This window comes from Agelaius tricolor, unplaced genomic scaffold, assembly GCF_023055355.1.
Source record: "Agelaius tricolor isolate 1412-34295 unplaced genomic scaffold, bAgeTri1.0.p SCAF_15, whole genome shotgun sequence".
Taxonomy (NCBI): Eukaryota; Metazoa; Chordata; class Aves; order Passeriformes; family Icteridae; genus Agelaius; species Agelaius tricolor.
The window spans coordinates 14,289,444-14,313,406 of NW_027269275.1; the positions used below are offsets into that span (position 1 = coordinate 14,289,444).

General features: G+C 46.6%; 1 protein-coding gene across 2 annotated transcripts in view; it reads right to left on the minus strand.

The window, feature by feature from the left end:
• HYDIN (HYDIN axonemal central pair apparatus protein) overlaps window positions 1–23,963 on the minus strand; it is a 61,610-nt gene that overhangs the window by 32,661 nt on the left and 4,986 nt on the right. For both annotated transcript variants that reach the window (XM_071440560.1, XM_071440558.1), the window contains exons 2-3: window positions 20,431–20,555; window positions 9,365–9,555 (exon numbers count right to left, since the gene is read on the minus strand). In XM_071440560.1, the coding sequence (XP_071296661.1) occupies window positions 9,365–9,555; window positions 20,431–20,555 (316 nt within the window). The remainder of the gene's footprint in view (window positions 1–9,364; window positions 9,556–20,430; window positions 20,556–23,963) is intronic.

The following is a 23,963-nucleotide window of genomic DNA, read 5'->3' on the forward strand; positions in this document are numbered from 1 at the left end:
CTAGATTTGGCCTGCAAGGCATTTCTGACCTAATTACGTTGAACTTTATTTGCTCAGAAGCCCTTAAAAAGTGCTGCAGTTTGAGGCAGTTTCCTGATCAGCTCTGGGTTCAGACTAACTCCTATGAACCCACATCCATCCAAGTCTGAAAAGTCACACAAGGACTCCCTGAATCACCCAAGCTTTTCAGTGTCATTTCCAATCCATCCCCCTAGTCTGTAAGTGTTTCTCTACTGCCTGAAATGGGAATTTCAAAGCTTCCCCAAACACACCCTTTGAAGAATCAGCCCCATCTCTCACCACCATGAAGACCCATGGTGCCCAAGCACTTCCAAGCCCTGTGTGGCCCTTCCTTCCCTGCAGAGCCCTCCACCTCCAAACCCTCCCCAGCCTCTAAAGAAGGATAGAAATTCCTCATTATGCTGAAAACCAGGAGGGTGTAGGGCAGCGCAACATCCTACAGCAGGATGGCCTCAACTGTCTGGGCCAGCAAAGGCCCCTGGCCTGCACTGGAATGGAGCCTGACATCTTGTCAAAGCTGGAGTGGAGGGAACTGCACTGAGCATCAGAACAGCTGACCCACCTGCACTTGGTTGAGTCCTATGGCTCAGTGCAGTCCCAGGTAAGGAGTGTTGACACTCTCCTCAGCCTCATGGACGCTCTCTAGCCCAGAGATCTCTGGACCTCAGTGGTTTGTGGCTCCCACAAACAAGAATTTGCTCTCTGAGGAAATCCAGTCATTGCAATCAACTCTTCTCCCCCAAATCACCCTCAGCTGGAGTATAGATGGAACTGGAATAGGGAGTGCAGAGCTCCATTACCCTGAAGCCCAGGTTCACATACCCTGATATCTGGGATGGTTTAACCTAAACCATTTAAAAACACTGATATGCCCTGAAACCATATGTTAGTCTTACCCTTGGGCAGGATATCTCAGTGAAATGCATTTTTCAAACTCACCTAGTTTCAGTTGATCCTGCTCTTCTGAGTACCAAAAGCCTTCCACTGGAAGCAGGCTGTGACATAACTCGGGTTGTGGAGGACCAGAAGTGTCACAGCTTTTAGCTGATTGAGCACTTTCATGGATCAGTACATTTATCACATCCCTACAGCTCTATGAGGATGTCCCAGATACCACTTTAAGCACTAATTCTGGCTATGTTTGTAGAGATTTGTCCCCAAGGTGACAGTATTTACACTGAGATTTTTCAGATGTGCTCAGGTGGCCCACTCAGATGCCAGGGTATTCTGCATCAAAGTCATTCAGGTGACTCTGAGGAGTCACAGCTTGCCCAGGGTCTCCTGCAGGCCTTCCTTTCTCTCCTGGTCCCTTGTCACTGACAAGGAAGGATGCCTGGGCAGGAAAGGGGGACCCAGAAGAACATGTGAAGTGACAGCCCATGGCAGAAAGGAACACAGCCAAGCACAACCCAATACTCTACAACATTCAAGATGACAAACCACTACAAAATGAACACCATGAAAACTATCATCATCTCCCTGTCTAAAGCCATGGCCACATCAGTCTTGAAATATTTTGTATTGTTCTGATCTCTGAAGCATTTAAAATTAAATAAAGGCAGAAAGAAAGTTTAAAAGTACAGAGCAGCTTCGATATAAGACTGAATGGGATTTCTTAACCTGGAAATTGAAGAGAAGATAGAGGAGGTTTGCAAAAGCATGAGTGGCTTGAGATATGGGAATAAGGAAAAATCTGTCGTGATTTGTCATCAAACAGGAACCCAAGGGCCTGAAAATGTTATCAGTCAGAAATGACAAAAATGTAGTAGCACTCTTCCAGGGAATATCCCATCCTTTGGAACACACTGCTGGGGGAGGCCATAGAGGCTCACAGAGAGCAACTGGACTGATGCTTGGAAGATAAAACCATCAGAAGCTATTAAAGAAAGATGAGACCAAAGCCTCCAGCCCAGGAAAACGCCAACTCCAGAGCCCAGGAGGGAGGAAGCAGATGCTTTGCCTGTCTCTGCACGCTTTGCTGAACATCCCCGACTGCTGCGCTCCCGGAGAGGAGCTGGGGCTGCAGCCACCCCAGCACTCCTGGCTGCCAGCACCAAGGGCTCTGGTGGAGGCTGGAGGCTTTGCCAGGGCACCTTGTACCACACAGGGAGGTAGCTGGCACATGCTGCATCTATACCCCCACCAATGGCTGGGTACAGGAGAGCAGGCACAGGTGCCAGGGAGTTGGGAGGATGCTGCAGATCTTTCTGCCAGGCAGAGGAACTGACACAGAGAGTGGAGCTGTTGGGGTTGGCTGAGGGCAGCTGCAGACTTCATGTCTTGGGTGCCAAATTAAATGTGACATTTCATTTAAGACTCTTGGTTGTTTAATACATATGTTTAAAAAATAAATCTCTGTACAGCAATTCAGCACGAGGCATTTCACTTGACAGGGTAATGTCCACGGTGTGCAGCTTGGGATGCTCTGCTGCCATGAAAGCACATTTACTGAATCTAGATGGATCTGCCCTATCATTATTTACATAACACAATCTTATTACATGCTGTCAATTCTTTCATCCTTACATCCTTTGGATACATTTCCTACAGATGGCAGGACACAGCTCTTTCTACAGCCTGGGCAAAGCAATGCCTGGACTTGATATTCAAAGCCAGACTCTTTTATACAACAGTCGAACAGATGTTTTTTGGGTTGTGCAGTCCTGAACAAGGCTCTGACACAGCAGAAACACCGTTGTGTTTTATCCTATCATCCAGCTGCATGACTATGGACACAGGTATCTCAGCACATTGTGATCACTTTTCACTGCCTGGAAGTGAAGAAATTGAGCCCTGGGTCATCCTCTGTGGAGCCTGTGAAAAGACTGAGGGGCAATTTACAGAAAAGCTGAAACATGTCTCTGAATGATCAGCCTGGTGCAGAAGGGAATACTGTTCAGAGCAGCACAAATTGTTCTTAAATAGAAAGACAAATTTCGTTTAGCCTGAAAGTATATCTCAGTGATTGGATGAGCAACCCCTTGAACAAGATTTCAAAATAAATTTCAGGGTTTATGAAGAACATTTTCCTAGGATTCAACAGCTGGTACTTTCCTTCATCAACTACTGCTCTAAATATTTGAAAGCTGGTAGCCAGATTGATTAGACAGAATAGAAATAAAACAGCCCTTGCTGCGTTTCATCTTCTGAGATGATTCTTCCTCTATCCCTATCACTCCCTCTTTGCTGAATTTGGATTTTAAATCTTTTTTAGGAGTGCATGACAGTCAAATTTGGAATATTTGGCTATTACAGAAAGCAAGTTCAATTTCATTAGCCCAGCTTTTTAGAAGACTGAGCCTTGCTGTCAGCTCTTCTACGAGCACAGCTGAGTCATTCTCAGGTTACAACAAACTTCAGAGCATCCTCATCATCAGCATTGCTGCTGTTAAAGATCAGAAGCTCCCAGCACGGCCCAACCAAGCACCTGCTGAACCCAGGCAGCACATTCCAGGGAGGGTCTCTAGCTAAAGGTATTGTGAGGAATCAGATGAAAACTGTTGGGATGAAGTGGGAGATGGAAAGCCATGACCAGCCAGCAGTGGGTACAGGACTGGTTGTGGCTCTTCAGACACATCTCTGGCATGATGAAAGTCAACTCATTTTCAATCGGGCTCCTCACTGTGCAGCCAGGTACTCCCCATTATCTCCTGTGCACTGTGCTAAGGATACTGGACTTTGCTGGATGAAAGACGCCAGCACAGGAATATCTGGGAGCCAGCACAGGAGCTTTGTTCTACCTGACATGAAAGAGCCTTCCAGAATATACTGGAAAGGACATAAAACCATGGGATGATGAAAGGCAGTGCTGCTGCATGGCCAGGGGGCCACGGGCCATTGTTAATCTTTATTGCTGCTACAGTAATGATACACTTGGGGTACCTGCCTGGCTGAAACATTGCTTTTGGCCCGTGGGGAAAACACTGCCAGACCATTAGAATGAAAGCAAAGACAGACTCAATATACTACTTAATAAATCAATCACCCTTCAAGCTGCTCTACTTCTTCTCAGCAGATGCTGATTGATCCGCGAAGAGAGGAATCTAATGAATGGGCAGTTCTGCCCTGAAACACATCCAGAGGTAACGACGCTTCAGAACATATTCCTGATCTCCTGGGATGATGGAGTGGGCAAGCTGTGGTCAAGGATGACCTGCAAAGAGATGGAAACCACATTCTTCCAGAAATCCTTCATGTGCTAAAAATGGGCTGTGTGGGCTCACAGGAAATCTGCTTTTGTGCATACGTGGAGATGAACAAAACAGCCCAAAGGAGAATTTTAACTCCCAAATAACCCTCTTAGTATCAACTTCCAGTCTGTGCTCATGCAGTTAACTCTGCAGGTTGCTTTAGCAGGGATTTTGTCAGAAGGGGTGTTACATATTTGTGGAGCTATAAAGCTGTGCAAAAAAACCTCAAGCAAAAGAAGCACAAATTTTCTTGCCCTTCATGTACCCTCAGAATGACAGACTATCTGTCTTGAAACACAGGGTCCTGGTGAGAGGGCAAAGGCCATACTCTGTTTGCAAGCAGCAGAATAACCTTATCTAAAACAGTATAAAAATCATTACTACAAGCAGTTCTGGACAAGGGGAGCAAAGGCAGGAAGCAGTTGTTACCTATTAGTGGTTTTGACAGAAATGAGCACTTTGGAGACCAATTAGGCTCACCCATCGAGCTAATTAATTGGAACTATAAAAGCCTATAGCCAATCAACTGGATAAAGCATTAGGTACCAATCCTGCATCTGTGGCAGCACTGCAACTATTAAGACACAAAGTCAACATATAATTCCACAAACTGCTATTTACACCTTTTTTTGCCTACAATAACTGACTCCCTCAACTCACTTTGAAGCAGACATACAAGGACATAAAAGTTCAACAGGAAACAGCCATGCTGCTGGGAATTCTCACAAGTGAAGAAAAAGCAGAAGGAGCAACAGCCACCTGTGACTGGCAGAAAGAAAAATCCCTCTGCAAAGTTTTGAAATTCCTGATAGTCCATGGCAAAGCTTGGTCTTGTAATAACTGCAGCATCAATCTGACTTACACATTAAAGTAACACAGGAAACAAGATCTTTTAAAACTCACAGGATACAATAAATTCCTATAGCTGCCAGCACCAAACACAAATGGAAAAAATTACATCAGTTGGTGCACCACAATGAAGCTCTGGAGTCTAAAAGAGGCTGCTCCTTGGGAAGCAGAAGGTTTCCCCAACTCTGAGCACTGAGAAGAAGTTCCTCCCAGTCTGTCTGGATGAAGGGAGAGTTACATGAAGATGGACAACACAGCTGTGGCCAACAGCAGCTCAGGGTCTGCTGCCATGAATTGAGCTCAGTAGTAATTTAGTGCTGCTCACAGCAGCATCAGAGCCCCCTCAAACACTCACACAGGGCTGATTTCAACCCAAAAAGGGTTTTGTTACTCCCACCCTGGTGTCCTACACAACACAAAGGTGACTCAGATAAATACCCAATGTGATAGTGAGTTGCTCAGGCAAGTATTGAACATCCTCCTTTCTGGCTGAAGTCAATATAAATGGAAAGCACTCAGGAACTTGTTTGAGTGATCTCAGGAATATAAAATGCAAGGCGACAAGAGTTAAACCTCAGTTAAACCCTGCTGCCTATCCACATCCACCAGGGGATTTACAAGGAAAAAAAAAAAAAGAAAGAAAGGAAAAGGCTTGATCTAGAGACTAAATCAATAGGATTTTCATTTCATTTCTCAAACAAGTTCCTGGAAGCCACTGACTGAATGAAGGGGGTTCTTAAGGAGAAAGAACAGAGCTATGAAAAGCTGGCTGTTTTCTGCAACATCTGCACAAAAGCACAGATGAGACCAGGGCAAGGCAGTAGTTTTCTCAGGTGCTTTACCCTTGTGGGTAGCTGAGATGTTTACAGGTGCTGGCACATCCATACAGCAATAATCAGCCAGGGCTGGGAGTTCCCTGCATGTGTACACTGACCACTAACACACCACCAAGCCCTTGCACAGATGGCCTCACATACCTAAGGAAGCTAATTCAGCCAAACCCAGCATCAGTTTTAACTGCAGAAAGGGATTCAGCATCACAACACACTTATATTCAGCTGGCAACCCCATGCTGCTCTGCACAGCAGCTGAGCACTCTCTAACAAGCTGACAATTCCCCTTGGCCCATTTGCAATGCTGTGTAGCCTCTACTACAGCTTCCCCTGCTGCCAGTTAAGCACACCCAGGCCTGTAGTTACTCATCATCTTCCCCAAGCCCCAGTGACTCTAATATATCCCATAGAACTCCCTGCCATTCCACAGGTGACTGAAGAGCTCCACATCAGCTCCCTAATTATTAGCCATTTTAAAATATGCCTTAATTTTCCCTGTGATCTCATGCCTCATTTTCATCAAAGATGATGTCAGGTGTTTTCCCCCCCTCAGTGTTTTTCCCCAGCTCTCTGCAATGAGGCTCAAGGGTCCAAGTGCCAGCAGTCCCATCTGAGGATGGTTTGTGAGGAGCACAGAGAGGGTTAAGAGCTATTTGCATGGACAACTTGACACTGACTGCCTCAGGAATCTCTTTTCCTGCCACACATAAACATCACCTGAAGGGATGAAAATGTCAGGGCACTACCTGTCCTGTGAGATTACAGCCTCAGAATCAGACAGGGAGAATAAAAGTTTTGAAGACCAAAGAATAAATTATTGTTTAATTTGCAGTGTGGTTGTTTGGGTCTTTTTACCTTGAATTCCATTTTAGCCAGAGAAAAGCCATATTTTATCAGCATTTCAATGAAAGCTGCTCCAAGAGGAGTCACAATTAAAACTCTGAATGAGTGCAAATGCAGATTAAAACAATACAGTGACATGGAAACAAGACCCAAAAGGAGGATCCCATTTACAGCCTGAAGAATTCAATCCCAGCTAAACGAAGCACCATTAACAGGAGCACATCAAGGGAGCGGAACAGGAGGTTTCTGTGTGTGCACCAGTGATGCAATCTGGGACTCTGGGATGTCATCCAAGCTGGTAACTGTTTGCTTGGCCCACCAGATAAGCTCCAAGCAATGTGTTGGAAATAATGATGAAAATGTTTTGGTGCGCTTTGGATTTAGCAGGAGCAATTAGGATTTGTCACCAGGTAAACAATTCTTGGCTGAGACACAAAACTCAGTGCTGTAATGCTTAGGGAGAGCTCAAGTGAAACACACTTCTGCCCAGCAGCTGCTGGGCTTTGGGCTCTTGTACAGCCCCACTGAGGAAACAAAAGTTCCTGGTCTTAGTGCTTTGCTGGTGGTCAATTTTTCACCTTAAAAATATGTTCTGTGGAGTTTGGTGATGATTAGAGCAACACACAAAAATAATGAGAACAACTGGAGCCGTGGGCAAGCTGAACTTTACACATGTCAGTAGTGACAGCTGATGAAAATGCTGCAGTTTCTACTCATTAAGGAGCTATTGCTGCAATTAGGCCTGACCTGTTCTCATTACCACGAGTGAGAACATCACTGCTGGCTAGTGGAGAAGCCTTGGGCCAGCCCTGTTTATGTGCTGGACCTGAGACTTTGCAGAGGGGAGAGGAAAGACAAAGCCCCACAACCCCAGAGCTGCATTACTCCTGCCTCTGCCCCAGTGGTGGTGCCAGGATTGCTGGAGGTCTCTGCTGAGGCCTGAGGGGATCAGTGCCTGGTGTGGGAAAGACATGGAATTCTTATTCCTATTCTTTTACAGAAATTTTGCCAGAACAAACAAACTGCGGGGGAAGTTAAGGGGAATTCCTAGCCATACTTTAGTGCTGTGTTCCATCCTGTTTCTTTGTTCCCTTCCTACTCCTGCCCCTTGTCTACCTATTCCTGCCCTCAGATGGCAGGATGCAAATCACACTCCAGGGAGTGACTTCAGAGGATGCCTGGGAAAGAACCTATCTTTTTCAGATAATCAGAAGAAGAGGGTGCAGTCAAGTTCAGGACTTAGTTCTCAGGACTGAGAAACAAATGCAGATCAGCTCCTGCAACTCCTACATCCCACCCCAGACTGTACCCACCAGACACCTCTATTACTGCTGTAGCAGGAACTTACCACCCCTCACATAGACCTGGCTCTCCAAGACCCAAAGACACAAGTTCCATGGTTAAACTTAACTCTCCTGAACTTCAGCCAACGTCATGATCTGTTCCCTGAGCCCACAGATAGAAGAGCTGTGAAGGAGACATCCCTGACACACTGTAATAGCCAAATGAAAACCACTGCCAAGAGATGGAGCTGGCAGGCTAAACTTTGGCCTCTCATCCATTAATTGTGAGCTGTTCCTTAAGATAATTCTTGTCCCATTAGATCTTCCCTTTCCATGAATCACTACTGCTCCCGACAGGCAGAAAAGATAAGGTTTGATGGCTTTTTAATAGCTTGTTTTCTTCTGCTTTTTAAACTATGTCCTTCTGTATGTTTGCTTTCTTGTATGACATCTAAACTTTTACAAGTCCAGATCTCCCAATGGTACCTTGTAAGCCCCAGACACTGGTCTTGTTTTGAGCAGCGTGTTTGCTCAGGTGATCTCCAGAGGTTCCTTCCAAAAGTTATTCTGTGATTCTACTTTCTAAATAAGCCCAATTGTTTTTCACATGTTCCCCAAATTTCTCATATTTCCTATACACCTGTGCATATCCCAATGGGCAGATGGTAGATGAACAGGCATTAGAGGAGCTCAGCCTTTAAGAAAGTTCCCACTGAAGAATTAATGATGACATTTCGGCAAATATTTAACACAAAACAAAACAAGGAGCAGAAACACAGGAACTTTAGAGTACTTAAAAAGAAATCCAAGTGAAAGTGGGGGTGACTTAATTAGAATAAAAATGCTGCTTCTATTAAAAGATATAAATAATCTGCTTGAAATTTAAACTGGCTTTCAAAGGTGCACCATGAAACAGAAGAGATGACTGATGCCCTCAAATGACAAGGGAAATCAGATCAACTTTGACTAAAAGGAACAGCTCAGCCTGTCCACAACACAGCTCACATGGGGCATCTCATGAGAGGACCACTGGAAAGCCACGTGCTGGTGGCCTCCCAGAGAACAGGTCTCTTTGGCTGACAGTGGTGAGAAACCATTTCAGAAGCTGCTTGTGCTCAGGAGGGTGCAAGCCAGCTACCAACATGTTCCAGCACCCTCCAGGAAATCTGAGAGAAACCTCTAAGGCTGCATCCTGCTTAAAACACCAGAAGCAACAGCAAACCCCACATGCCCTGCTCACTTCCAGCCAGGGCTGCAGGGCAGCAGCTCCGATGCTCTGGTTCCTTTTGTTGCTCTTTCCCAACTTTGTTATCACCCAAAGGTAACAAAAGCTGAGCTGCCTCACCTCTGGGTGCTCAGCTGGCAGTGAGCTGCCCTGGTTTCCAACCAGCAGAGTCTTCTGGGTGCTGCACTTGACCCGACAGACTGAGAAGTCCAGCTGGCCTGGGAGTCTGGGATGGCTGAGGCACCAGTGGCACAAACTGGCACAATGAACTCTTCCCTTTCAGTGATGCAGAGGAGCTGGTGGAAATAATCCTGCAGGAAAAGAAACTGTCTCAGCACAGGACATTTAAGTGCCATGCCCACAGCAGAAGAAAAACTGCTGTGGTCTATGACCCTAAGAGTAGCATTCAATAATTAATAGTACTTTGTCCCTCAATGACCTTTCATTCCAGTAGGATGACTTGGACAGGGCTGTTAACTTGCAAAGAAGAAACAACTCTATTGATTCAGCTGCTTTCACAGCAGAACCTGACAAAATTATCTGATACTTTGATTCTAAGGCACCAAAATAGAGTCATTTCAGAGAGCAGATTACAGCAATAACAGAACCTGCTTTGACCACCACTGCAGACTATTAAAGGCACCACCAAGAGTCCAGCTGTGCCACAACACTAACTCCAGTCCCAGCAATGCAGCAGTGCTGGTGGAGCTTGGCAGGGGGTGCTCTGGTACATTTTCCAAAGGACTTCACCACATGCACAATTCAACAGCCCATTTTTGGTGAAATACTTACCAAGCTGGAGATGGTAGCTGCTTTAATGCCAGGTGAGTGTGGGTACGTGTGTATTTCCCACAGCATCATAGGGACAAGGCTGGGGACACACAGCCTTAAAAAGCCATCTGATCCATCTCCCCACACTGAACTGACTCAGCCCTAATGCCAGAATATTCTTGCTAATGTCTGACAAGTACTTAAATCGGTAAGAATTTCAGGCCTGCCCTCAGCAGCCTACTTCAGCTCTGCCCTGGACTTAAAGAGAGCTCTTGCCATGGGAGAATCTCAGAATTCCCTTACATCTAACCCCAGCTGCAGGGGACACAGCAATAACTTTGCTGCCTCTTTTAAATGGTTGATGCCTTAATCACCTCTCTCTTCCAAGATCTCTAGGAGTGACTTGGTGCCTGTATGGGCAAGGGTGGGATGGAACTGCAAACAGGAAACCCTCAGGCATCCCTACCAGAGCAAAGTAAACCCTGCTATTCCCAGTCACTGGCTTGTGCAGGAAAACAGCCAGACAGCCCCCTCCTCCAGCTGTCTGGCATTTAGCAATAGGAGGGTGAATCAAGTCACCAAAACCATTTCACTGCAGGATGAGCAGATCAATCACCACATGCACAACCTGGCATTGCTGTGCTGGCAGCTTCACCTCAACCCTGCTGAAATCAGGGGTAGAGCTGCTGCTGTAGGGCCAGGAGCCATTGCCTCCAGCAGCTCCTGTATCGATGAGTTGATAAAAGCTCTGCCTCTTATCACTCACTTGCTGGCCTGATCTTTTCTCCTCAGTGCTTTCAACTCGTTGGATATTTTTATCATTGTTGAAACAGCAAGACAATTTGATTTAGGAATTGCACATAGCAGCAAACTCCCTTAACCAGAACTGACTCAGATTCTTCCACAGCTTCCTGCTCCCATACCCATCCTCTCCAAACCTGGAAAGGGACCTAAGGCTGCCAGAAGAGGCACAGACACACAGCTATTGCTTTAACCCAGTGCCTACCAACCACCTGCTCAGCAGCAGTTTAAAAATGACCCTAACAGCTGCAGTCACATCCAAGAGACAGTAAAATAATAAAAAAAGATTTTTTTTTCCCCTAGACATCTCAAGTATTCACACTTGAAATTGCGGAAGTGCTTTTGCTTCTCCTATTTGGAAGATAAAATACCAGGAAGGGAACAGCAGCAAACGACCTACAGGACTGAAGATCACATTTCAGGAGAGCGTTTCATCTTCAGCAGATCTTTCTGAATTAGCAATTTTGCACTCAATCTTGCAGCCTAAGCCCTCTAAAATAAAAGCTACGGGCAGCCCATGGGAATTTAAAGCACCTATTATCTGGGCACTTCACGTCCCTGACTGCTCAGATCCTCAGAAACTGCATTAGCAAATGGAGAATGCTATTTACGGTTTTTTGGTTGTTGTTATTTTGGCCACACTACTGTAACAAAGGCATTGTAAATCCAATTGAAAGCTGTGTGTCTTTTTAAGCCTTGGCATCTTCTATTCAGTTATCTCTCCCTTCCAGATGCCAGGTAGACTGAGGAGGATGCAAGGAGTTCAGATCAGTATGGGGATAAAGAGAAAAGAAACCTCAACTACTGGAGGTATCTGAGGGAAGTAAAAGGGAATTTTCAAGTCATTGTCATTGCTAAGAAGCAAGGGGATCAGCATCAATGTAAATAAGAGCCCAAGGAATAAATTCCTCCAAAAGCCAGCACAGGCAGCCATTCCCAGCTCTGCTGGTGGTGGTGGGCACTGGGACTGCAGGGGAAGGGAACTTCTCTGTGCCTGCCAAGGCAAGGCAGCAGCAAAGGGAATTTGGCCTCACAGAGGCAGGCATGACCTTGAGGAGAACACTGCCTCTCACCATGGCCATGCTCGTTGTGTGCTGAACCCTTTCCCAGGGATGCTGCAGCCAGAGCAAGGCTTACCCAGAGCATTTCAGAGTGTGCTGGCCCTTCAGCCCCACTCTGGCCCCCAAAGTGGGGCTCTGCACCAAAGTGGATGCAGTGTCAGGCCAAAAACAGGGAAAGCCAAGCAGAGAGCAGTGTGCTAGGCAGAGGCTGGCTGTCCCTGCTGTTGTGAACTCATGGTTCACTCAGCTTCAGAAAGCTGAATTTCCCTCCCTTGGGAGAAGAGAATTTCAAATTCTCCACTGCAGCACTGCCCTGTGTTATCAGGATACTAACTCTGGGACAAAACCCAGGGGTACAGCCAAAACGAGTTTAAAATCTTGCTTTTGCTTTGCAAACCCCAAGCAGACTGTTTAAAACCAGGTTTTTAAAGGCTGAGTGAGCAAGAGCATGCATCACTTCTATGCATTAGAGATTATTTAGACACAGCTTCAGGCTGCAGATTATCATGGAAATATAACTTCTGCCTTCAAACAACTCTTCTCTGAATTTCAAGGAAAATACAGATGATTCCTCTGCTCTTATTCCCTTTTGATAAGCAAAAAGTTACATGCTCTGGTCTTCCAAATACCACCCCTAGGCATTCAAATTAGTAGCCACCAAAACTAAGCCAATCTTTTGTCTCAGATGTTATTTCCTTGAATCATAGAATTGTTTCATTTGGAAAAGACCTTGAAAATCGTTAAGTCCAACATTAACCCAGCACGGCTCTCAGGCCCTTTGCAGACTCAGGCCAACATTAATTGGTGTCACACATCAACCTTCATGCCTGCCCAGCACACCAGACTCAGATGTCAGTTATCCTGCATAAACAGTCCTAAATCCTTCACTGAATTCCCTGCAGCAGACAACTTGCAATGAAAAGAGCCTTGCAGCATGAGGTAATATAGTAAGGCAGGGAAAGCTCCCTGCTGAAGCCAGGATACCATACAGGCTGGAAAAAGGGCCATTAAAAGAGAGGAGAGACTGAAGGATGAGGAGAGCTCCACAGGAGAAGGGGTACCCCTGCTCCTGCCCCCTCAGCTACCAACTCACAGGAGTCTTTGAAAACATCCCAGTTCTCCAGGTTCATTCTATGCATTCATTTGCTTTCATCTTCTGTCCCTTTCCTCCCTGCAAGAGTCATCTTAAAAGTCTGTTTGGAATAACTTTGTGTGCTACAAAGGGCTGGACTGAATTTTAAAGGATTTAATTTCAGTAATGCAGTAACTCATTGTCCTGTCATCTTTCCTATTAATCAGTGAGCAACATTTCAGTCTCCACTGAGCATCAGGAATGAATTTTGCAAACCTTACAGATTGGACTTGTATTGCCTGAAAAATATTGTCTTCCTACAGTGTAAAGAACAAGAGGACAGAACAGAATAAGCTGTGCTATGATTTTATGTGCTTCCTGCTTCCTTCTTCCTTTCAGATAATCTATTAATAAGCCTGAAGGACACACAAATGTAAATATTCCTGTCTGTTGGGTATTTGCCAGTCAGTTCCATAATGGTTTCCAATTAGGCAGAGACTGTCAGACCACAATGCAAGGACACCAGGGTGGCACAAGAAACCCACACTGGGCAACTGGAGCCATAAAACAGGAATGTGTAAATCAGAAGCAGCAAGAGGAACTAATTGCAAACGTTGCCCAGCAGAAACATTAGCATTTCATATTTATAATGCAAGTGCCAATAAACAAAGAGACATGTCAGCTATTTATTTACTTTCTGACAGTCCAATTGTGTGATACGTTCCCAAATGACTGCAAGACAATAGGAAGCTGCTCATTTGTCAAGAAAGGGCAACATGGCACGTGGCATTTCAGCTACTAACAACTCACATGGTCCTTTTATTTAGAGCTCAGCCACAGTCTTGCCTTGAATCAGGAGTGACTTCACTGAAGTCAGACTTACCCCAGGGAAGAGCAGATTCAAAGCAAAAGGATTATATAAACCAACTGAAACATCCACAACCCTGGCACAGTGGTTTGTACCTGTAGCCCAGGTCTCTGGGTCATCCATAATGCCTGTGGAGCATGGAGCAGCTGAGGCTGTTCAAAGAAGCACTCCTAAAGCCTTCCACAACTAAAACACAGATATTCTGCATGCCAGCAACTTCACACCCCAAGCAAGTGGCTTTTCAGAACCATTTCTCAAAGCCTGCCTCTTTGCTAAGGGGTTTTCAAGGTGCTCTGCACCTCCTGCCCGTGCTGTTTTGAGCTGAGCTGCAGCCCTTTGGTACTTCGCTGACTCGCACTCCATCAAGTACAAGACAAAATGTTCAATTTGCACAAAATTCTGATTCTGCAGTAAAAGTCCTCACATGCTCCTTGCTGAGCAGCACACACCCCTCTCCTGATTCCCTACAAAACCCCTGCAAGGAGCCCAAAGCCCAGTTCAGCGAAATTGCCGGGGTGTCAGTGAAGCTGTGCAGAGAACCTTCCACTGGCAGAGCTCCCTGTGCCATGCACTCACCAGCTCAAGGGCAAGGCAAGGGACAGCATATGGGACATTAAGTGCCCTTGTGGGTTATCTCACCCTACTTCTATCTGTGGTGATATTCACATGTTGCTCTGCTGCCTCTCAACTCCAAGTGCAGCACTTTGCCCTTCACGGGTATCAATTTACCTCTTTCACCCTGAAAATGAACACTAATTCATACTAATAAATCACATTTTAAAGGCACCAGTGTACTTTGCAAAGCCTACCTCAGTGATATGAAGCTCTTGTGCCACTTGAATAGTACAGAGAATTGCCCTAGGCCAGTATAATTTTTACTCTAAATTTTAACAGTGTTAAATAATTCCTCAGTCCTTCCTAAGGAACAAGGAGATAGAAACCTAAAGGGGAAATGTCCTGTGTTGCCTATATCCATGCTGCCTGAGGATAGGACAAAGTGTTAAACTAAGTCTAAACAGCAAAGGGAAGACAGGAAAACAGCTGCACCCAAAGAGATCCTGCACCTTTGCCTTGGTGCAGAAACATCAGCTGGCTCAAAGCTCCCCCATCTTTGCCTCTCCAAACAATTCAGGTGAAGAATGGTGCTAAGAGATAGCAAGATGCTGGTGGAAAGAGTCAGCCTGCCTCTCTGTTTCCCTGCAAGGCTTCCTTCCTCCCATATCTTAAATCCTCCTGTAATAACAAGCCTGTAGATAACAGCACAGAGATTAGAGTTGCCAGGGCCTCAGCACTGATGTTCAAACCCCCAAGCAAAAGCACAGCATGTTTGGCATAGAGCAGCTGAGAGCTGCCAGAGCAACGAGTGACACTCGTGAAGACCCAGCCACAGCGGTGTCGCTGCCACAGGTTGTGCCTGCCCTCCACAAGCTCTTGCAGGCAGGTGTCCAAGCCACCTGCAGCTCAGCAAGCTCCTGCTGACTAAGGGCAGGTGGAGCTCAGTGTGCCTGGGCCAGGCTGGCTCCCTGCCACGGGCACAGCCCCTCCTCTGCCCCGGTCTCACAGCTGGGTCCTGGGCAGGCCGGTGTCCTCAGGGGCAGCGCGGCTGCAGGGCTGGAGAGCACAAGGTGTGAATCCACATCACCTTTGCTTCAGTCCAGGGTGAGGCAGGGAAGTGAATCCCATCTGCCTGGGCAGAGCAGCTCAGCCAGAGGCAGTGGGGCAGTGCCTGGTGGGAAGGAGGTGCTGAGCAGGTCAGACACCTGCAGTAGCATGGAGACAGAGCACCTGAATAAGTCATCCCCATATTCTACAAGCCTCAAGAACCTGCTTGCTTCTGCCTACACATGGCCATGCAGCTGTGCTCCAGAGAGGGAATGTGCTGCTGAAGGCAAAACAGCACTTGTTATCCTGGGGGAAGGAAGAAATTCCCCTTCTAACACACCAAGTTTGAGTGGGGTAGTCCAGCTGTGGGGATACAGTCATGTGGCAGAGGAGCAAGAGAAGGAGACCAGACACTGTGGTCCTACTGGAAGTAAAGGAAACCTGAAGAGCAAAAAGAAAAAAACAGCAAGACAGAGAGACAACCCCCACAATAAGGAGATGGCACAGAGAATTTAAATGGGCTGTAAAGAAGCAAGGGAGAAGCACAAAAAATTACCAGGAAAGGTTGAAGCAGAAGATGAGAGCAGTCAACTTGCCAAAGTGATGGAAAACCACATGACATCCCAGGCTGTGCCTATCAATTATGGGCTTCAAAGGCATTCTCTGCCTGGAGAAACATGACCAGCACTGACTCACAGTGTGGTTTCATTACTAAAAGCCAATCTTGGCTCCCCAGGGGCTCTTGCTGCCTGGTGATTGTGGCCAGGCAGCTGCCAGCACAGGCAAGCTGGACTGCTGGGCATTCCCTCCTGCACCCAGGAGGCCCTGCAGGCATCCTGCTGCCAGGTTCTGCCCTCTGGAATACACACACAGAGCCAAAACACATTTTCTAGCACATAGACATAAATTTCTAAGCACCAAATCACATCTCACAAAGTCTAAAACAAGTGATTTTGACTGACAGGCAGCTTCACTAATAAACAACAAACTCCCATGAGGCTTGGAAAAAAATGGAGGTTTGTTCTGCACCACCCATCCAAGCCTGATAATCCATAGCCAAGGCAGTCCTGAACTCTCCAAACTCCATCTGGGGACAACAATACCTTGAGGCAGTGAGTTCCAGGGGCTAACTTCACACTGAAGGTAAACATTTTGGTCACCAAGACCCCTGGAAGATGAATGCACATGGCTAAGTTCCTCAGCAAAAGTCACCCAGGATGTTTCTGAGGGTGGCAGGAAGCAGCTAGAAGACAGAAAAGCAATTTGACAGCAAACAGGTGAAAAACTTCTATACTTGAATAATTACAGAGCCTCTGTTTGGAAAACACTTGGCTGTTAGCTGGATTTTTATGGAGCAGACCACCTCAGTTACTGTCTAAGTCAGTGTGACTCAGAGGAATCTAGTGAGAAACCTTGGAGACAGAACACAATGTTGCTTTTCTCCAGGACATTACTAAAGGCCAACAAAATTAGAATACAATAACGTCTCTTGGGATTATCATCTCTGTCTTTATGCACTTAAATACTCCAAGTATTTTCCTCAGATTATACTTTTACACCAGTGCTTCCAATGGCTGAAGTCTTACTAGCTTCAAAATTAATTATTTTGAAGTTAACAGCTCACACATTTGTATGCCCCCTTTCAGGGCATACAAATCCCAAGATGCAGCTGTACAAGTTCATTATTTTTTACTGAGAGTGGTAGAAATGTTAATGCAGATGTCCTTTTCCACTTGAGGAAGTATGAGCAGAACACATTCACTGTTTGTCTGTTGGCTTGTACTTGGCAAAGACAAACAAACATTTTCGTGTGCTGCATGGATACTGGAGCAGCTGAAGCCAAAAGGCTCAATAGGAACAGAGAAACTGAGGAAATTTGAATCAGCAGAGGAAACCTGCAGCACAAGTGCCAGAATCAGTGCAGACCCCACCAGTGGAATCACTTGGGCATGGACATCCATGCTGCACCTTTCCAATATTCCCAAGCTCAGTGCCAGACCAGGAATGATGCAGTACTCTCCAGGAATAACTGAGGCTCCAGAACTGCATCCTTCCTTGCCCAGGGGTCTCCCCTTTGCAGCCATGTCCCTGTTGAAACCTTTTAAACCAGGATACATTTGGACTTCTCTTGTTGTTCCTCCACCTGTCCTATGCCCCAACAGCTTTTTTTGGCCACTTGTTTGTTTCTCCCAACAGGTAGATTTGGGGAAGGGGTTAATTCTCCTGCTCCTATCACTCTTCCCATCTTCCCATCCTGCCTTTCTCTCATGCACACATCTTACTCTTCAACACCACCTCTAATTACACTGCTCTTTTTCTGGCCTTTCTCTTCTTCCACTACATTTTGCTGTTAGTTATCAAGAGAAATCCTTGTGTCTAAGAAAGTGCTTTGGGAGAAAAGCTTGAACTCTGCTCCTTTCCTCTCTCCTGTCTCTTCCTACCAGCTTGCTCTTGGCACAAGTGCCCTTTGAGAAAATGTTCCCCTGACTGAAATTCGAAAGGTCTCAGTTTTCCTCTTTACAGTGGAACACAACTGCTGACACTTTTCAACTTTTCCCTTCTCAACTTTCTTGGGATATTGCAAAACAATTGCAATTTTTTCAAGCAAAGGTAGAGACCTTCAAGAACACATTGCTCTGGGGGTACTGTGGTTCTCCAAAGGGAAAGCAGAACATTACCTTGCCTTTGGAAAACCTGAGCAGAGGTGAATTAAGCTTAGCAGGAGCCTGAAATGGCACCTAAAGGCCTCCCACTGCTTCTGCTAAATCAGCCCAATTCCAGGGCTGTTTCAAAACACATTTCCTGCAGTGCCAATGCCACTAATTATAACTAATTCCAGAATAAAGTGTACAGGAAACTCAACACCTGAGCTCTAAGTGCAGGTTGCACAGAGGCAGCTAAATAAGCTTAGGCAGGCAGAGAATCCTGCCAGGAACCAAGATTAACCAAGGAACCACAGGGCATGGTGCACACTCAAGGTAAAGCATGAGGGCAAGTAAGAACTGCACCCCTCACAGCATTGCCATCAACCCAGGGCTTTCAGGGGAAAGAAAGGGGCTAGAAAAGGTCCTTTGGGTTGGATACCACCAACATATGGCCAAACTCAGGGGAGAATCCCCAGGGAAGAAGATTTCCACCATCCTGCAGAACCAAGGTGCTGAGACGTTTCCCTGTGGATGTGCTGCAGCAGGTAACTTGCTGTGCTGGAGCCCACTGGAATTACCTCCACTCTCTCCTTCCTGCACAGTGTTACACCCCCACATCCCAGCACTCACCTTGTCCCTGCTCCTCAGAGCCAGTGGCACTTCACAGACCTCAGCAGGGGCGCAGCTGTGAAACATCACCTCTGGTGGGCAAGGCTGAGGTGAGCTGTGCCCCAGGCCAGCTGCTGAGAGCTGGAGAGGCCACAGAGAGCAGGGAGAGGTTCAGGTGCTGGGAGGAGGATTCTGCACTGATCCCCAGGGCAGTACAGACTCTGGGTGAGTACATCTGCCCAGCTCACACTGGGCAAACAGCGGCTCTTCCACCTCTGCCCTGGACTGATCAAAAGCTGCTGGACCACACTGAGCAGGCTCAAGCCAAGCTGCTCTTTTTGCAGGAGTTTCTCCAGGTTTCCTTCTCCAAAATCCCAGGCAGCACTTACCTCTAGCAGAGCCATGTGCTAATGGTGTCACAGAGATCCAGGACAGTGACTGACAGAGCCCTGAGTACTTCTGGAGCAAGTGAAACCCCAGAACTTACATCAGGCTCCATGGGAAACAATTTTGGGATGACCTTTACTCTGAGATAGAGTCCCACACAAGTCCAAATACTTCTTTTTGTGTGATGCTTAGACACCAGTAAGAAAAGAACCATACCAGAGGAGGTAAGGAGTAAAAGAAAGTAACACAGCACTTAGGAAAAAGACAAACGAGCTGAATGCTGGATGGGAATAAAGCTCAGCTCTTTTCTCAGCAGTTCTGGGCAACTTGAGTAAGACTGGAGCTGGTATCTCCTTTATCCATGAGCTTAAAATGGCTGCTTTCTTGTAATCTATTATTGGTGTTGTATTTAATTCCATTGCAGAGGCATGTCTGGGGTGATACCACAGCAAATGCTCACTGAGCAGAGACATTACTTTGACAAAACCCCTCCCTGCTTTTGCCTCCCCTCTCCAGCTGCCCCGTTCCACTCAGAACACGCAGGCAGGACTCCTGCATCTCCACAGGGTCACAGCTGGCTGAAGTGAGGAGCTGCAGCTCACTGCCAGCTATTTGTGCATCTGTGTGAGGCATTCCCAGCCTCCTGTGCCATCCAGGGCAATCCTTAACCAGTTTGTTACAGCTCTCTTGCTGACAATTTCAGCAGCCTATCTCAGCCATCTACCCACCAGGACTGTGCCTTAGGCTGAGCCTCTAAAAAAGCAGCTTTAACCACCCCTCAGCAAACAGTGATCCAGGTCAAGCACATCCACTCCCCTCTGCCCAGGGTGAGCTCCCTGCACATCTGGCAGCCTGCAAAATCTAACGCCCCATCAGGGTCATACACATGGTTCCTGAAGCTTTCATGCAATTAGTTTTGTTAAATCAGAGTAATCACCACAGGCCCTCAGCCTCCAAAGGCCAATGCTGCCACTGTGGAGGGAACCCTTGCACCCTAAGGCATTGGAGAGTGACCACACCAAAGCAAGAGGCCATTTCAGCAGAAGAATGGAGAATGGCAATCTCATTCCCTTGTGTCCTCCCCCAGCCCTCTCTCATTAGGGATGACAGTTACACTCCAGAAAAGCCCACCAGCTTCAGCAGAGGTTATTTGTGTTGACTTAGCACAAATCAGGGCTCCAATGTCTCACTGGGGAGAAATGCTTTGCCTTTCCCCCAGCAGAAGGAACTCCACCACCAGCAGCAATTTGAAGTGACAGCAGGACCTGGACACTGAGGTATTTCAATGAGCTGGAGGGAAGCCTGTCACAAGCACACACCCTCTTCAAATGTCACATCAAACAGCAAGGAAAAGGGCAGGGAAAGGCTACCTTGTAATGGAGGTCTTGCTCTTGTCTTGAAGCTGGACAACCTGGGGCAGATTCATCTCCTGAGTGCTGGCCAGCCTCTGCTTGATGGTGAGAGACATCTCCTTCTGAAAGGCAGAGGGAGTCAGCTGAAAGGCAAAAAAAAAAAGGCATGAGACTCAGAAATACCCTTGTTCAAAAAGGCTTTTCTTGTTCAAGTGCCAGTGATGAATAATTTGTGATCACAGCCACTAGGACAGTTCTGGAAGCCCTGGAAGTTACCTGCTGAAATATTTAACATCAGTAAATTAATGATATAGAGCAGAATGCACATGCTGTAGCCACGTGGCTCTGCCCCATTAGCTTCTCTGTGATTTGATGTGACATGTTTGGGGATTTCTGCTCTTTGGGCATTTGTTTCCTCTTTAGTTTCACTGGATTGAGCTGGTGACCTTTGCAGAGAGTGGGGAGGAGTTATCAGAACTCCCCATACCCCATCCTTGCACAGCACTCACAGCCCACCATGTGGAGATGTCACTGCTGGGTGAGCCCAGGGAGGCAGGAAAGCAGCTCCGTGCCAAGGCTGCAGTGCACAGCAATGGGGCCAAGCTTCAGTGCTCTCTTTTTAATTAGCATTTGTTTTCTCTGTCTGGCCTCACAGACCCTCCCCAGAACACAGAGATCTCCTGACAGAGCCCCAGCACCAGAACATCTCCGGTCAATGAGCTCCAGTCAGCAAAGGGGCGTTTGTGGGTGGGGAGGGGGAATTGCCCTGACCCCACTGCTGGGCTGGATCTGTGCTCCCACAGGAGATGGGACAGAGGAGCTGGTTTGGAACCTGCTCTAGCTGGGACCAGCCCTGTCTCTCAGAGCTCCAGGCAGAGTTTGAGCTGCCCTGCACATGCCAGGTGTCCAAGGCAGGTTGGTGAGGGCAGCACAGGTGAGTGTCCAGCCTGACAGAAGGAATTAGTGCCACACAAAGGGGATGGAGAGCAGCACACCCTCATGGTTCAGCTGGACATTGGTTTAATGTGGCTCCAGCCCCTTCACTGGCTTCATTGCCCTTCTCTGTACTTGCTCCAGCACCTCAATGTCTTTCCTGAATGAGGAGCCCAGAATTGGACACAGGACTCTGGCCTGTTGAGAAGTGCAAACGGATTTGATGTGAGAATTTCACCAAACTCCAGGGGAACATTCACTGGGTACCTTTGTACACACAGATACAGATGTGCACATCTCTGTGCCTCTGTGTGGGAACTGGCCATTGTCTATGTGCTAAGTTATAGAATGAGCCCTGACAACAAACTCTGCTGGGTCACTGAGGAGACCTGCTCAGAAGGTTCTTTAACACTGGTGTCTCCAGGCTGTAGCATCCTTCAGAACTGGAGAACACAAGGCCTCCCCACCTTGCTTCCCATGGGCCACCAAGACACACCAGAGCCTGCTGGCATTTCTCACCTTTCCCTCCACTCCTTCTCCCATGACTATTGGAACCCTATTTACTGTAATTATTAACCAAATTCTTATTAATATCCAAGCTGTCTTTAATAACTCTTCAGAATATTCTCAGGAATTCAATTCCCACCAAAAGAATCTTCTTTTTGTGAGTACAGAAGGAAGGTGAACATCACTTGGCTGATTAATTTTTCAAGAGCAGCTGACCTGATGTGACTGAGTCTGGCCCTGCTGAGGACTCAGAGTGTTATGAACAACCTCAAACCCAGGGACGCTGCTGCCCCCCGTGCAGACAAAACCAGAGCACTTCCCTGCATTGCAAACCAAGTGTCCACCCTTTCTGCAAGAATGTCTCTAACTAATGGAGCAGAGAGTTCAAGATTCTGATTAACAACTAGAGTTTCTCAAGGCTAATTTGGTTAAGTTACAAAAATTATCCAACAAATATGACTCCTTCCAGGCGTGAAATTACCACACTGCCCAAGAGCATTTCTCCATGGAGAATGAGGGTCCTAATTTTCATTTAGTAACATCCAAATTCAAGGCTTCCTATAGGCATTAGAAGTTGTAACAGCATAAATAAAAGCATGAAACCATTAAAGGAACATGAGCAATTCGTTCAAACAGAAATGCAACATATGGGAAAGCAGGGCCACTTCAGACTTGATCCTGGTGGCAGTTCTCCTCTAGCATCCTTATCTTACAAGAAGCACAGGTAAACAGGGTCATTCCTTTTCCCAACCACCTCCCTTTGTGTCACACAAAGTGGGTGTACAAGAAAGGGCAAGAAGAAAAGAAAACCCAAAAGGTGGTTTCAAGCATGGAAAAGACTCAAACATTGTCAACATTTACTAAGCACTGTAGACCTGAAATAATGTCCCTTCCCTTTCTAGCAAACTGGACCAAGGAACATTTGCCCTCTTCTTATTTTCAGAGACTTGGGAGACCAGCCCTAAACTAAAATTATTTGCATCCTGACTGTAAGTAAAATCTCTGATTATATTCTCTCATGCTTCCTTCTCTTCCATATATATTTTTATTGCTTTATACAACAAGACTTGCTTTATACAACAAGACATTGTCTACACAAAGAGGACTATTTCCTTTCCCTCAAGTTTTATCCACCCCCACAAGCAACTCTGTAACTCCATTCCTTTATTCTCAAAGCAGGTACAGCATGATACACATAATCCACAAGGCTGCTGTTTCCTTTTGTTCTTACATGAAACATGAGGGCAGAGCCCTGTCTTATGGATACCAGGACATGCTGCAGCAAGAACTGGGATTTAAGCCTGGAAATAACTATTTTTCAAGAGAGAAATCTAATAATACATTAATCTGGATTTCAGTGATTTATTACAGGGTCTTGAGAATAACTGGATTATTTGTTCAAATTTTCTAACTGCAATTTCATTTCACTTGAAATGAAGCCTGTCCATCATGCCCACAGTGCTCATTTCCAGATAGTTTCTACTCTCCACACCCCCCGCCCAGTCTAGCAGCTTCCCCTACCCTCCAGCCCTGGAGAGAAGCTCTTCCCTACCCCATAGTTCCACTTCCCTAAAGCCTCCATGGGTCAGCCTCCCAGACCTGTGGAAAAGAAGCAGAACTAAGAAATCAGCCTGATCTCCCTGCAGGGATAGAATGAAACACCAGCCACAACCCAGCACAGCTCCTGTCCCATGAGGGGAGATCTCCATGCTCCCCACCTCAGCTCTGTGATGCTCAGCAGGATTGAATTGGGTTCCTGGTCTAAGGATCAGTCTGGGTAGGTAAATGGGTTATAAAATTGCAGTGCAGCTTGCAGTGATGGAAGGGACTTCTTGCTTAGCTGTGGATGCTGGAATAGAGAGAGAATTGAGGAGGCTGAATCTGGGATGTCCTTGGTGATCTTCAGCTTGGCCCACTCTTCTGATAGACCTGGGTTTCCTGAGACATGTCAGGAGTTGTACCCCAGCCCCGGGCATTTTCTTCATTGCTGTTATAGGTGGCACAGCTGGTACCTGTGACTGCAGCAGCATTACAAAGTGCACCTCAGAGTGGCATTTGCTCCACAAGCTTCAGGTAAATTAATTTTAGGCACTGCAGACAAGCCCATCACA